Below are 14,637 nucleotides of genomic sequence, written 5' to 3'. Positions count from 1 at the left end.
AGGCTTTTTCACTTTGTTTTCTTTTTCCTCAAACTCCCACCCCTTCTCTTCTCCTTTCTTTTTGTTTAATTATGTTTGGTAGTTCAAGAGAATGAAATATGGTTGGAGATCGTACATCGATTAGATATTAAAGTCTTTCATAGTATATAAATGGGTGCAAACCTCACATTATTGAACCGATTTTATGAGGTTGAGTTAGACTTAAAGTCAACTTCTTAACAAATATCAATAATAATTTATTTTTTTTCAATTTACCGAAACACCTTTTAAAAATAGAACCGTAATAAAATATCGACTTTCAGATAGATAATATTTCAAATGCATTGATCGACTCTAACACCGAAAAATTACACATACCTCAAATACGTTGATCAACTCTAACGCGCCGAGACATAGTTTAGGGAAATACAGTGACGAGGAAGTGAATGAAAGGTTGAAAAGAATGATGGGGATGTGGTTTTCGTGTGGGTTGGGCAAAGCTCCGTTAAAAAATGAAATTTGCACTTCCTAAGTAACCTCTCTCCATCAAATGGGCTACAACCAAACAAACAAACATTAAACTAAAAATTAAAACACATTGTTATGTTAGAGGTTAGGTGTGTGGTTGCTTTCATCACCCTATTTTTCATTTTATGTCTATTTATTATTGCAAGCTTTCAAAATATGCTTTCATTTTTTTATTTTTCAATACTGTTTTTATTATTTTTTAAAGTTTTGAAGGCAGAGGGAAAAGGACCCCTATTTTTTTGTTCTGACAGGAGAGGTTTGTGATGGCCCCACTCACTTTATAAATGAGTTTTGCAATATTAGTAATGAGATAAATAAATGCCTATTTTCTTGAAATATTATATACTGCAGTTGGCCATGGCAATGGATTACTAGAGGCCCACTGCAATGATTGTGAATTATTTATGTTTACTTCACAAGAGTGTGTGTGTGAAATAAAGAAACAACTTATCTCAACTTATCAGAATGCCTTATTTTAACACAATTTTTCTCTTATAATATTCACACGCAAAAACTCTTCCTGTTTACTTTGCATCAATTATTGGAATCAATATTTATGTAATATTATTAATCATTTAAATTTTAAATATGAATTATGAATTATGACGTACGAAATAATATATAATTAAATAATAGTACAGACTTATCCTTATACTGTACTATAGTAACTCTCATTAGTCAAATCCTCAACACATTACTCTTTGAATTTATTTTTCCTTTTTCATCATTTGGTTTGGTGAAAAGAAAACTCCACATAGAAAGATATAACTTTTGAAAAATTACCACTAGCCTTTATCTCTTTTCACCATCTCATCTGAGTTATCTTATATCTTATATTTTCTTTCTTTGACTTATTGTATATTTTATTTTTTATATAGAAATAGATAATCTTAGTGTACAAATATATTTCTCCTTTTTTTGGTAATGGAAAAATTATAAAGCAAAACCAACTCGAGTCGTATGGACCCAAATCAAATTTTTCACTAGTCCACTGTGTTCACTTTATCATCAGAATTAAAAAAAAAAAATCTTAATATCTTTTTCTGATTTGTTAAATAGAAAATATTAAACAATTTTGTATGTTTTAAAACATATTATTTGTTTTTTTTTGTTTAATAGTGGCTTATAGCATGACTAACAGTATTGCAAATAATTGGGCATATTCTGTCAGGTTTTATTTAAAGGGCTTGCTTGGTGAGAGAAAGTAGCAGAGATTTTAACTTTTTCACTTTTTCCTCTTTTGCTTTTGCTGTACTCCAAAAGATTTTAAGATAAAATAAAAAGAAAATAAATTATTTATAATATACCAAATTCAATAAAAATTTACCCCTCTTCAAGTGATTTCTTCCCAAGTTCCCAGTCCTCACGAAATTCGAGATGTCACAACCCTTCTTCCTTCCTCAGCAGCTCCATCCTGCATCCTGCGTTTTTATCAGTCCACAGTCACCGTAATATTTTTATATAATCAAATACATATAATTATTAATTTGGGTACCAGTAGTTTACAATGCTTCATGGATATTAGAATGAAAATTGGAAAAAGAAAAAGGAGGAAGTAGTTGAAGTCCTTAATCTAGTATTCATGAAAAGATGAGAAAATTTCAGATAGGAAAGTTTCATACTTGCTTGTCTCCTTTGAAGGGACCAGAACGTTGTGAGTTGCAACACGATGCCAATTTTTTTTTGAAAGTTGCTGGGTGGTGTAAGTTGTAACTTCTCTCTGCACTTTCTCAATCATGATGAACCAAACCAAACACTCACCAAAAAAAAAGAAAAGAAAAAGTGGTTGGTATACAAAATAATTTAAAAAGAGAGAAAAATCTGATCATAGCAGAAGCATAGTACTGACATTTGGGAAATCGAAGCAAAAGAATCTCTCGGCGCCATGCATGCATCCTCAGGTGTTTTTCTTTTTCTTTTTCAATTTTATCAACTCCAGAAATTTTTTAATTTTCAGCTAATTGATTTTTATTGCAGATCATATTGCCATGGCAGCAGCTTCTTACACTTACATGGTGCCAACCAAAAATGAAAATAAAAATAACAAAAGTTACTTCTTACAAATTTTCCCCCGCTAACCAAAGAAGGGAAAACAAAAATACTTCATAAAAAAATAAAAATAAAAACAGAGAGACTCATCCGATATTTTCTCTTTTATACTTTAATTTTTTAATTCAGAATTAAAAATAAAAAAAAATAACAAAATTTTGTTCTACGGCCTATCCTTGAGAAGAGAGGCCAATCCGGTAACCACCTTGGTCCCTCTCTCGACACTCTTCGGCTTCACCGCCGGCGGTTGCCACGGTGGGGTAGGTGATGGCAACTCCGCCTTCTCCTTGCCGGAATCAGCCTCGCTCTTCGGCGGCGACTCGCCGAAAATCAGCTCCAACTCACCGCAATCGCTCTCCCTCGACGCTGCATCACCGGAGTACATTGTTTCCGGCGGAGCTACGGCGACTTGCACGGAGGAGGACGGGGGTTGCTTCTCCCTAACGCTAGACGGAGAGAGCCACTTTGCGAGCATGTAATCGCGCTTCCTCCACGGCGGAACGTGCATTCCTTTCTTCTTCAAACTCTGCTTGGCCGCTTCGGAAACAATCGCCACGATCTGCTTCAGTCTCTCCGATTTTCCAACGAAGATGAACGGCAGCGATTGAAGAATTGCCTTGTAAGTTCCCGTGGATCTCGCCACCTCAAACTCGGATCGAAAATCCACATCCACGATCAACCTCTCACCTTCTACAATCGCATCTATGAATTCATATTCACCTAAACCAAAGCCGCAAACACACTCAGTCAGCCAAAATCAAATTCAACTCCAAATCCAAACTCAAATTGAAATTCACAGTAAATTAACAGTACCAGCGGGACACGACGAAGTTTTCTCCCATTTCGATTTGCAGATGGAAGAATCGTAACCAAGAGAGGAAGAAAGTGCTTCCGCAACTACCTTTCTTAGATCGTCTTTCCTCTTCAACGACTTGCCGTTTTTCTCCACGATTCTCGCCACGTCAGCTAACAGGTTCCTCTCGCCTACGCTCGCGCAAGGGATCAAAGTCTGCTTGTCACAACCAAAATTATCATAAATCAAAGAAACTATTAATAAAATTAAAATAAAATTGGAGTAGAATTTAGATTGATTATCTACCTTGAGCGATTCAGCCGCGTCGGCGTTGGACGATTCCGGTGGAGGTGGAGAACCGAAGAGATCGAAATCGTCCTCGTCGGAGCTATTCGCGTTGAAGCAGTTGCAGCGGTTGCGACCGCATTTCGGTGCCGGAGGTTGTTCCTCCATGAAATTCTGCACCATTTTTGCCAAGCACACCGAGCTTGGTTCAAACTCTGTTGCTACATCTTTGCTGATCTTCGGTAACTGACGGTCAAAGATGAACAACCGCTTCAGCCGCGACTTCAACACCGACTCGTTCCGAATCACAACCGCATCCTTCACCTGCTCGGAATCGATGTCGATTGCAATTGGTTGAACCTTCATCGGAGCCATGCGTTTCTTCTGATACTCTTCTTTCTTCGGAGCTTCTAATTTTTTTTCTCAAAAAAAAAACCCAAACCCTATTCAACACACATTCATCCTTCTAACTTCCTACACCAGTCAATAATAAGTCACGGATTGGGCGTGTTCTTCATGAGAGAGGATAGGTTAAAAGAAAAAAAAAATAGACATAAGAAAATGTTAATTCGAAATTGCGTATGTACGGTTTTCTTTTCTTCTAGGCTAAGAGAGTGAAGGTTTGAAGGTGAGGGTTTTCATGGAACACGTGGCGACGGTGGTCGGAGATACAAGCATTGGTCATCGAAGGGGAGTTTATCGTCGCCGGAGTGTTCATTCTCCGGCGGTGAAGAAGAAGAAAGGTTTTAATAATTTCTTTTAGTTTTTTCTTTTTGTGTGTTTCAAATTGTTCTGGATTAGGTGACTTGGTGGGATTGGATTTTATAACGAGTCAAGGTTGCTGACATGGCCATTAGCACGCCACGTGTTTCTGATGTGGCAGCAGTCGTTTGGACGATGCAGTTTGATAACCACACCCAGTGTGCACCGAAAGGTTTCTCCACCGAACGACGCGTGGTGAGAATGATTGCCTCAACTCTGAACCTGTGAAGTTACGATTGAGCCCTTGGGTGTAATAAAAAACACCCACCTTCATTTCATTCATTAACTGATTGATTGATCATATTGTTTTTTCTTTTTTAAATTTAAAAATTGAATAAAAAACAAAAACTAATGATGCTTGAGAGTGGAGAGATGAAGAAGATCTTTATGGCGTGTATGTGAAGTCCATGCTGTCATAGATGTTTGCGCCTAAAGTTTTGGACACGTGTACATCACAAATGGTTTCAGATTATATTTTATATCTATATAAAATAAAATACCATTATTTTGAATGATTGGAAGGTATCCAAATTTAGTTTATGTCATTGCCATAAACCATATAATATCCATAATACTTATTATTAAAAAAAAATTGTTAGAATTTGTTAATAATATTATTTTATTCCTTTCTTTTCTTGGGATAATTTATCAGATAAATAGTACATGTTAGCCTAACGAATACCTTAATTTGATATCCGTCAGAGGTTTTTATTGTATCAATCTACCCCTGTGTGATTCTTGTTGAAGCATATACTCCTCGGGGAGGGTAGGGTGCAGGGCGGACGATTTCAAAACAGATTACCCATTCATTAGATAGAGAAGATCACCAAGATGATCGTAGTGAGATTAATTAATGATTTAATGTTTGTTAACCTTTTTTTATTAGGTCCATTAATCATAATGGATCCATAATAATTATATAAATTATCCCAAATAATTAGGTACGTACGTAATTATTTAATCCTAAATATTATGTGTCGAGTGCTGGACTCTGACTTGAGTATTGGAGTAGTCCGGAGCTAGCGAGGAGGAGAAGTGAGAGAACGAAAGTAGCGAGAGTTCGTCTAAGAAAAAGGAGTGAGGTGCAGACCGATCGATCGAGAAGTTGCTCAAATCGTTCTCTTGATTTCAATTTCATTCAAAAACAAAAGCCAAAAAATCTGTTATTTTTGTTAACATTAAATCAATAAATTAACCTACATTCATCATCAAGTGTAGAAGGCAAATTAAAATTCTGAATTGTGTTGCACAAGTTTGGATGGTGATCTTACTCAGTTTAAAGTCTCATATACCATTTGCTTATTTGTCTATTATTGTTGGAACATGAGCTCATTTTACTCTTATTTTTTTTCTAAATTATTATTTTTTGATTTGGAATAATTGTTTCCTAGTTTTAACATTTAAATGATACAATTTTGAAAGATATTTCATCTAAGACATATAAAGAGTTTCCTTTAGCATGATGGTTTATTGTTGCAGGAATGATGATAAACCCTAGATCATTGATGCCCTAATGGACTTCATTCATACTGCAATCATAGTCTAGGTAGCTTATGCGTCATTTTATGAGTGTGGAGATTTCAATTTTTCATGAACATGGAAAGTTTAGGTTGAAATGATGGAAGGAATTGTCGTTTATGAGAGTTAAAAGGGTGAAACACAAGAGTTATTACAAATGAGGATTCAAGAGGACTCTACCATTCTACAATGTTGGGTCAATTTCTCATCATATTTCCTCACAGACATCTTCACTGCAAAATAATAATATCATTCTTATAATAACATAATTCACTTAATGTGAATTGGGGAACAAGAACTCAATGGAATCTTTTAGGAGAAAAAGAAAAAAAAAAGGGAAAAAGGAGGAAAAAGATGAAAGGGATATTTCATTTACCTTACATTTGGTGTCCCAAAAAGAATAAAAAAAATGAAGAGGATAAGCTAAAGGATGAAGTTGAGCTTCATAAGTTTCACCATTTGAATCCCTCACTTTCTCTTTTTTGTTTTGGAAAAAGAGAAAAAAAGAAGAAGGAAAGAAGCATGTAGCAGAAATTATGAAGATTCTAAATATAAAACTTAAACTTCATATCAAAGTATTTTTGGATAGAACAACTTTAATTTAAATATTTTATTTTTAGTCGACTTTTTAATATATAAATACCAAGTCATTTATGAATTTATTCCCTTTCACAATTTTTGTGTATTAAAAATTTGGAATGATAAATTAAAGGCTGGGTCAGCCAACAATAATTAAAGCATTGTATGACACATTAAGGCCTAATTAAAGTAATTAAAGTATTAATTAATAGTTTGCAAAGACACGTGTGCATGGCACATGGATATATAGTTAATTAATTAATATCTCAAACATGGTTATTTTTTAACTTAAGAAAAGGAATTTAAGCCACGAAGCTTGTGAGAGGTAATTTGATGATCCTTGAAGTATTATGATGTTAAAAAGGGAAACTGTTGGCAATTAGTGATGCATAATGATGTTGAATGGATTAAGTTATTGTGACTAAAAGGTGTTTGGATTTATTTTTCCATGATGGAAGAGTGTTGATGCCTCTTTAGTGAACATCTTTTGATGATGTCTAGTGAAATTATTGAATTTTGTTTTTGAAAAATCCCATCTTTTGCTCTAAATCTTTTGGGAACATGGGGTGGTTATTATCTTCAAAGTTTCACTAATTGGTTAGGTGAGAAGTCTTGAGAATTGCATTAAGGAGAGGTCCTACATTCCTTCAAAATTCACAATCAACTATATAAACTAATCAATATTCGTAAAACAATCATAATTATAAGATTTAACTTTCATTTCTATTAAAAAGTGGAGTTTAAGTCTAACTCAATTTCATAAAACTGACTTATAAGGTGAGGTCTGCTTATAAGCTGAGGGTACCAACTCGTTTGTGAGATTATATATTATGAGTGGTTCGATAACGATCCGATAACGGGTGATCTGATAAGACCAACAAACTCTCACTGAAATAGACTTGAAATGACTTTGATACCATATTAAAAATTAAATTTTAAACCTAACACAACCTCATAAAATCAGACTAACGCAACCTCATAAAACCAAACTATAAGGTGAGATTTGCCTCCAATTTATTTTCTAATCTCTAAGCGACATGTCTAACCCTTTCTTTCCAACACCATGAAAAATTCTCTTGGTGCATCAACTTCTCACTCACATCATGCCATTTGGCCCAATTTCATGGGTTGTTTTACTTGATCTAACAAAATCTCAAATATTATTATTAGTTTTCATGGGATTGATTTTACACCACATTCATATGTGTGGACTACACCCATGACGAATGGCACATTTGTGAGTTCATTTTCATTATTAAAAAATGTTTGTGTTTGTTTGTATCAATTACTACAAAAGTTGGTGTGTAAAATAAAAATGCTTATTTTCCTATGTTGATGCATATAATAAAGAACAGATAATGACTCATGAGGACATAAAGGTTTTTGAAAATGAAGGCCATGTAGGACATCATACCTAGTCCTTACCAAAACCATTTCTTACTCTTTTTTTTGTTCTCTTGTCTTCTCATGTCAATGGCTTAACCCAAACCATCTAGGGTTTTTTTAGGGTTTATGGATTGTTGAGGATGAATGTGTGGGCCACTAAATGGGTTTATGGATTGGGCTGATTTTGATTTCATCTAATGAAGGTATATTAGTATGATGTATGCATGAAAAAGAAAATGGAGATATAGAAAAGAGTGTTGTTAATTTGAGCGATGTGGGACCTAATAGTGCATATATATAACTGTTGATAATAATTGTGAGTGTAGCAGAGGTTACTCTTGTGCTCATTTCTTTCAAATGTGTGGCAAGCTCTCAGCCAGAGGTTTCAATTCAATCATTATCCAAAAACATTAAATTTTGTCAAATATTTTAGTATCATGTGCATATTTCATGGAATTCATAATAAATATGTGGTTTCAATCTTCTTTTATGGGTCTCACTCTCAAATAAATTCCAATAATTAGAGACATATTCTTAGAATAAAAAAAGTGTCTCAAAATCCTTTACCATAGTTTCTACTCATCTCCAATAATATATTTGTGTTCTGTGGCTTTGGTAGGACTTTATTCAGCCATGTCTAAGCAGTTTTGAAGAAACTTTTTTACTGTTTTTCAAGTCAGCAATGTCCTTGTTTCGGGCCAATATCATTTTCAAACAAAATTTATCATTAACATTATTAAGAAGAATTGGACTCTAAGTCTAACTCAGGTTTATGAGTCTAACTCAGGTTTATGAGGTTGATGTTTGCACTCACTTTAATGAAAGACGATCTTCAACATATTTCCCTTACTTACGCCGAGACTATATATTATGGGTGGTCCGATAACATATCCAACATAAGTACTCGCTAGAATAGACTCGAAATGACTATGGTATCAAGAAGTGAACTTTAAACCTAATTCAACTCCATAAAGCCGGCTCATGAGGTTGAGCCGGCTCATGAGGTTGAGCCGGCTCATGAGGTTGAGCCGGCTCATGAGGTTGAGCCGGCTCATGAGGTTGAGCCGGCTCATGAGGTTGAGCCGGCTCATGAGGTTGAGCCGGCTCATGAGGTTGAGCCGGCTCATGAGGTTGAGCCGGCTCATGAGGTTGAGCCGGCTCATGAGGTTGAGCCGGCTCATGAGGTTGAGCCGGCTCATGAGGTTGAGCCGGCTCATGAGGTTGAGCCGGCTCATGAGGTTGAGCCGGCTCATGAGGTTGAGCCGGGTTGAGGTTTGCACTCATCTCCAACAAGCATTTGAAAGTATATTTATGAATGTATCAAAACTAATTTAGAATATATTGATAACTTATCTTCGTATCTTTTATCTTCTAAAGGAATAGAAAAAAAAAAGAGTTTTATCCAAAATCAACCTCATAAAACTTCATATTAGAAGGAAGTAATCAATCAAACCTGAACCTGGAGAATACGACGAGAAACAGTTAACAATAATTCAGATGAAACTCAAAGTCTGAACGTCGAAAAAAAAGGAAGTACTAGGCCATAATGAAATATAAGAAATGGACCATCAATGTCATCCCAATATCATGGGCCTAATAATGGGCCAAGAATGTTTTACTGGGTCGTTTCTTTCTGCACCCCATACGCTAAATTTGGAGATTTTAGCCTATGTGATCACAGGAGTATGTACTAATACAGTTGAATTGGACGTGAGATTTGTTTTTATCAATTAAAATCAATTGCCATTTGAGTGTTCTGAGGATAAAGTTGAGAAAACAACGTTTAATCACAAACCTCGCTTTCATTATCAATTTCAAAGTCCTTTTTAACATTATTATTAATTTTTTTTCCCTCTCACTAACGTTAATTCGTTGTAACTTGTGGTAAAACTGAAAGAAAAACTACACAAAATTTGCACCTAACATCTTTTATATATTAAGAAAATTAGAGTACAAGTTAAAATTAGAGAAAATATTTATGTAATTTCTCATAACGATGCATGTAATTTGCTCTTAATTTTTTTTGGAGTTATGGTCTTATTTGTCACTTAAACATTTGCCACAGAGTAAAAATGAAAAACACCAATATGCATTATATTGCTAGTACATATATAAATAAATAAATAAAAAACTTAATAACTATTGAATAACGAGAAAGAAGATGTTTTTTTACTATATTTCTTGATCACACAATAACCTTAAAGTATACTATTCATGCTTCTGTTCTAAGCAAAGATACTTGGTCCAGTGGGTGGCGTTATATCCGGCGGAGTACTCGGCGGCGGCACAATCTCCGGAGGCCTCGGCGGATCCACTTCCGGCGGTGGCTGTGGCACCTTCTCCGGCGGCTTCGGCAGCGGCGTGTCAATCCCGGGTGGGGTCAGCGGCGGTTTCGGGGCATCGGGTTTCGGATTCGGGTACGGGCCAGGAGCAGGATCCGTGACTATTTCGGGCGGTATAATCGGGTCGGTTTCCGGGTCACGGGTAGGAAACACGGGTTGCTCACTGGGAACGGGAGAAGGTTGGATTTTCGGCAGGGAAGGGAGCTCGGGTGGGGCCCATTGCGGGTATTCGGGTACTTGATTCGGGTGAGGGTTGAACATGGTGATTTTGGTGGTGTTGGTGAGGAAAATTGAGGACGATGGGGTTTTGGAAGTGAAAAGGGTGTGGGGAGAGAGAGGAATGATTAGGGTTGTTATCTTGAGGGTTTGTGAGAGAGAGGATGAGATGAATGTGGACATTGATGAAGACATTGTGTGTGTTTTTTGTTTTTGGTTTTGGTTGTTCTTGAATGGCCTATGTTGTTGTTTTTGTTGTTTATACGAAACAATGTGAATTGGTTCTTAACTTTGCATTGCATGGGAAAACAGATGTAAGTGTTTAGAAGAGTCCAACGCACCATGAGATGCTCTTTTGCATGTTTTTAATTCACCACCTGGCAAATGTAATCAACAACCCATTATTAGGTCTTCAAATTTATTTTACTTATTACATAGTGAGATTAATGTAATTAATTTAAAATTAATTAAGGTCCAAAGCATATTTGCTTTAACTGCTTTCACGTGATTTCTTATGTTTGCTTTAATTTGCTTTAACGTAGAGAGCGTGACCTGCAATGCACACAAAAAGTCATAAAAAGTATTTTGACAAGCTATAAAAAAAATTAATATATATATATATATAAATATTTATTATTAATTTATATAATTATAATATATAGATTTGTGTTTATTTATATTTTAAAAGTTATATAAAAGTAAAAGTTAATAGAATAAAACTAATAATAGGGTTTGGTTCCTCCCTTGAAGACAAAGAAAATGTCGCTAACCTTTTAGAATAACAATTAATTCAGATTTACCATTTTACCCTTCTCTCTCGTTCCTACACCGTATAAATAGTCCCAACGCCACGTTTTCACTTTCACACTTTCACTCACTCCACTCACTTTTCCGTTCAACGATCTTCACGCACTCACACGCTTCCTTCTCCATGCACTTCGGAACCTGTGCCTTGGGTGCACCACACCGTTGGCTGCACCTACACCCACACCTGCACCAGCAACACCGAAACAGAGAATGGACGCGAGTCAGACCGATGGCGCGTGGTGGAGGAGGAGGAGCACGAGAAGATGTGGACACTTCCTACTTGGACATGTGGAAGAAGGCGGTGGAGAGTGAGCGGAAGAGCATGCAGTTCAAGACAATCGCCGAGCGCGTGGCCTCGACGCGTCACCACGGCACTGTGGAAGATGATTTGGAGAAGAAGACTACCGAGTTCCACAAGCTTCTCGAAGTCCCTTCCGAAGAGCGCGACCGCGTTCAGCGGATGCAGGTCATCGACCGCGCCGCTGCTGCCATCGCCGCCGCCAGGGCACTCATTCAGCAACGCGGTACCACCGATTCCGGCACTGACGCCGACGCCGACGCCGACGTCGACGTCGACTCCGACGAACGACAGCGCGGTACAACCGAATCACCTGTTTCGATCTCTTTCTTTTCTTTCTTTCAGTCTTTTATGTTATCACTCAATAATCACTCAATAATTAAAAATCAGAATATGAAGGTTTCTAATATTTTACTTTTTGTAATTAAATTTTGGCTGCATTTTCTTTTTCTGTCAGTTTTAATAATAATGGAATACGGAAATAAGGAAATAAATGCTTCTGTAGCATTGAGGTTGCATGGTTTGTGAAATGCATGAATTTTGATGTTTGTAATATAACGTGCTGTGAAGATTCTACTGCTGGATTTTCTTAACTAAGAAATGGAGTGGTTCAATTTTGTTCTATTTCTAAATGTAGATGTCATTATTGATTTCTTGTATTTTAGTTATCAAAATTTGAAGTTAGCATTGAAATTGAGATTACGGGGTGTGTTAATTTCGCATTCGAAGTTTTTAATCTAATATTCTATGAAGATGCTATTGCTGATTTACTTGTTTATTTTATTCCCTAAGAAATTGATATTATTCTTGGGAGATATTGTTGTAAGTGTTGATCGCTTACGTATTGGTTTATTCTTTTTTTTTTTTAAAATTATGTGCTAGAATTGGGTTCGGAAACAGGAGTGCAGAGTGGGGGTATTCTTGTGCAAGAGTCAGCACCTGAGGGAAGTGGTGTGCCTGGCCCTGATTTTTGGTCCTGGACTCCTCCCGTGGAGAGCGATGTTCCCACAGATGAAGGCAATGGGTTGCAGTTAAATGCCAAGCCTTCTGTTCGTCCAACCTTGCCCAGTGCAGTTGTGGAGAAGGAGCGGAAATCTCAATTTCTCTCTATTCCATTTGAGAGTTTACTTTCTAAAAGCGAACATATTGATACTCTTCCACCGTTTCAGTCATTTTTAGAGGTTAAGAAAGCGGAATCTGCATATGAACCAGAGTCACCTTCCTTGTCGCTTTCCCTGGAAGAGGAACAGGTTCTTGGTGAATCTTCTTCTGGCTATGCAGAGGAAGCAGCACATGCCCTTAGTGAGGCCGATAAATGGTCACCTATTGGAGTGAATCCGGATGGAACAAGATGGTGGAAAGACACTGGAATTGAGCGAAGACCAGATGGCGTGATCTGCAGATGGACAATGACCAGAGGTGTTAGTGCTGACAAAGAGATTGAGTGGCAAGAGAAGTACTGGGAGGCTTCTGATGATTTTGGCTACAAGGAACTTGGTTCTGAGAAATCTGGCCGTGACGCATATGGAAATGTTTGGCGTGAATTTTGGAGAGAATCCGCGAGTCTGGTTAGCAAAAAATTTGACACATTTTAATTTGCATCTAAGTAGCTTTCTTATTATTATAGTGTCTCATATAGTCTGCTGAAATATGTTTAGCATATTTCTAGTACTCATCATTACTGCCTCCGTTCAAACTGTGTAATTGGTCTATACTGTAGTTGTAGCTGTAGCCACTGCACTAATAGGTCTTGGACAACTGATTCGTTCTTCCATTTCAGTAAAATCAGTATAATCATACCAAGTATGGTTTTCGCTTGCAGGAAGATGGGGTTATGAATTTTGAGAAAACTGCGGACAAGTGGGGAAGTAATGGTAAAGGTAACGAGTGGCAGGAAAAATGGGGGGAACGCTACAATGCCGCTGGTCAATCAGAAAAATGGGCAGACAAGTGGTGCAGTATTGACCCAAACACACCACTTGAACCAGGGCACGCTCATGTTTGGCATGAAAGGTAAGTCAAGAAAATTATATTAGAATTTGAATGCTTTTTTTTAAAGTATTTGGTCCTCACTGTTTAAAATGTTTAATAATCCATTGGAGTGTATGTTTGTTCAAGTCTCCTTCGACTGCTAATGATACTTTGCGCAATTTTGGGAGCATTAAGAACTCGGAACATGATGACTCGGACTGAATTATTCTGAGCTCAGTCTATGTGTTTCATGCCATCATCATACCAAAAAATTTTAGTCTGCAATATATTTGTATGAATTCAAGAAAATTGGTTTTCAAAGTCACAGTAGTATGTTAGAAATATTTTTAGAACAAGATGTTCTAAGCTTTATGCAAATTGTTTTTTCCTTGTAGCTTGATTTAAAAGGTGAAGGAATATATTATTTGCTTGCATTGAATTCTGTGAGTGGAGTGTTTGTGAGGGATCTGCTTGCTATGTGTGATTTGAGAATTCCATGTTGAGATTTTGATGAACAGAAATGGTTTTGGCAGGTGGGGTGGGAAATATGACGGGTATGGTGGGAGCATAAAGTACACTGATAAATGGGCAGAACGGTCAGTGGACGGTGGATGGGAGAAATGGGGTGACAAATGGGATGAAAACTTTGATCCAAATAGTAATGGCGTGAAGCAAGGGGAGAGCTGGTGGGAAAGTAGGCATGGAGAACGCTGGAACCGAACCTGGGGTGAGCATCACAATGGATCTGGTTGGATTCACAAGTACGGCAAGAGCAGTTCTGGGGAACACTGGGACACACACGTTAATGAAGAAACCTGGTATGAGAAATTCCCTCATTATGGCTTCTTTCACTGCTATGAAAACTCCGTCCAGCTCCGGGAAGTTCCCAAACCATCTGAAATTCTGGAAGTTCCCAAACCATCTGAATTTCTGGAAGCTCCCAATCCATCTGAATCAGAAATACAGCAAGTTGAAGAACCTTGATTAGCCAAAACCATCTCTGAAAACACGCCAATTACTTGTAGGATGATTACTGTTTTTTTCCTTCTTTTCCAATATAACAGAGAAAGATATATAAGCATGTCACTCTTAGAATCTTTTTTCACTCATTTCACACACATTTC

At 36.9% G+C, this 14,637-nt stretch overlaps 2 protein-coding genes and 1 long non-coding RNA gene across 3 annotated transcripts; 1 reads left to right on the top strand and 2 right to left on the bottom strand.

The window, feature by feature from the left end:
• Nucleotides 1-400: 400 nt before the first annotated feature.
• Nucleotides 401-2,262, bottom strand: LOC137827590 (uncharacterized). Its single transcript, XR_011083761.2, has 3 exons — nt 2,130-2,262; nt 1,835-1,928; nt 401-534 (listed from the first exon to the last, which is right to left on the bottom strand). It is a non-coding gene; the product is annotated as an uncharacterized LOC137827590 (long non-coding RNA).
• A 187-nt stretch (nt 2,263-2,449) lies between these two features.
• LOC137827589 (uncharacterized) lies at nt 2,450-4,435 on the bottom strand. The gene is made up of 3 exons (XM_068633790.2): nt 3,656-4,435; nt 3,370-3,565; nt 2,450-3,276 (listed from the first exon to the last, which is right to left on the bottom strand). The coding sequence occupies exons 1-3, from the start codon at nt 4,007-4,009 to the stop codon at nt 2,720-2,722; spliced, it is 1,107 nt and encodes a 368-aa protein (XP_068489891.2). The 5' UTR covers nt 4,010-4,435; the 3' UTR covers nt 2,450-2,719.
• A 6,851-nt stretch (nt 4,436-11,286) lies between these two features.
• Nucleotides 11,287-14,618, top strand: LOC137827582 (protein LIKE EARLY STARVATION, chloroplastic). Its single transcript, XM_068633781.2, has 4 exons — nt 11,287-11,840; nt 12,425-13,110; nt 13,365-13,555; nt 14,047-14,618. Exons 1-4 carry the CDS (start codon nt 11,369-11,371, stop codon nt 14,495-14,497), a joined length of 1,800 nt encoding a protein of 599 aa, XP_068489882.1. The 5' UTR covers nt 11,287-11,368; the 3' UTR covers nt 14,498-14,618.
• Nucleotides 14,619-14,637: the final 19 nt, after the last annotated feature.

The sequence above is a fragment of the Phaseolus vulgaris genome, chromosome 7 (genome assembly GCF_051622355.1).
Source record: "Phaseolus vulgaris cultivar YP4 chromosome 7, ASM5162235v1, whole genome shotgun sequence".
NCBI classification, from domain to species: Eukaryota; Viridiplantae; Streptophyta; class Magnoliopsida; order Fabales; family Fabaceae; genus Phaseolus; species Phaseolus vulgaris.
This window is presented reverse-complemented; position numbering and strand designations above follow the sequence as displayed.

Bases quoted from the DNA above. Each gene is read 5' to 3' on its own strand.
- LOC137827589 (XM_068633790.2), bottom strand. From the start codon at position 4,009: ATGGCTCCGATGAAGGTTCAACCAATTGCAATCGACATCGATTCCGAG. The intron at 3,566-3,655 runs GTAGATAATCAA...TGTGACAAGCAG, and splicing joins ACGCGGCTGAATCGCTCAAG to ACTTTGATCCCTTGCGCGAG. The intron at 3,277-3,369 runs GTACTGTTAATT...GCTTTGGTTTAG, and splicing joins AACTTCGTCGTGTCCCGCTG to GTGAATATGAATTCATAGAT.
- LOC137827582 (XM_068633781.2), top strand. From the start codon at position 11,369: ATGCACTTCGGAACCTGTGCCTTGGGTGCACCACACCGTTGGCTGCAC. The intron at 13,111-13,364 runs GTTAGCAAAAAA...TTTCGCTTGCAG, and splicing joins GGAGAGAATCCGCGAGTCTG to GAAGATGGGGTTATGAATTT. The intron at 13,556-14,046 runs GTAAGTCAAGAA...TGGTTTTGGCAG, and splicing joins GCTCATGTTTGGCATGAAAG to GTGGGGTGGGAAATATGACG.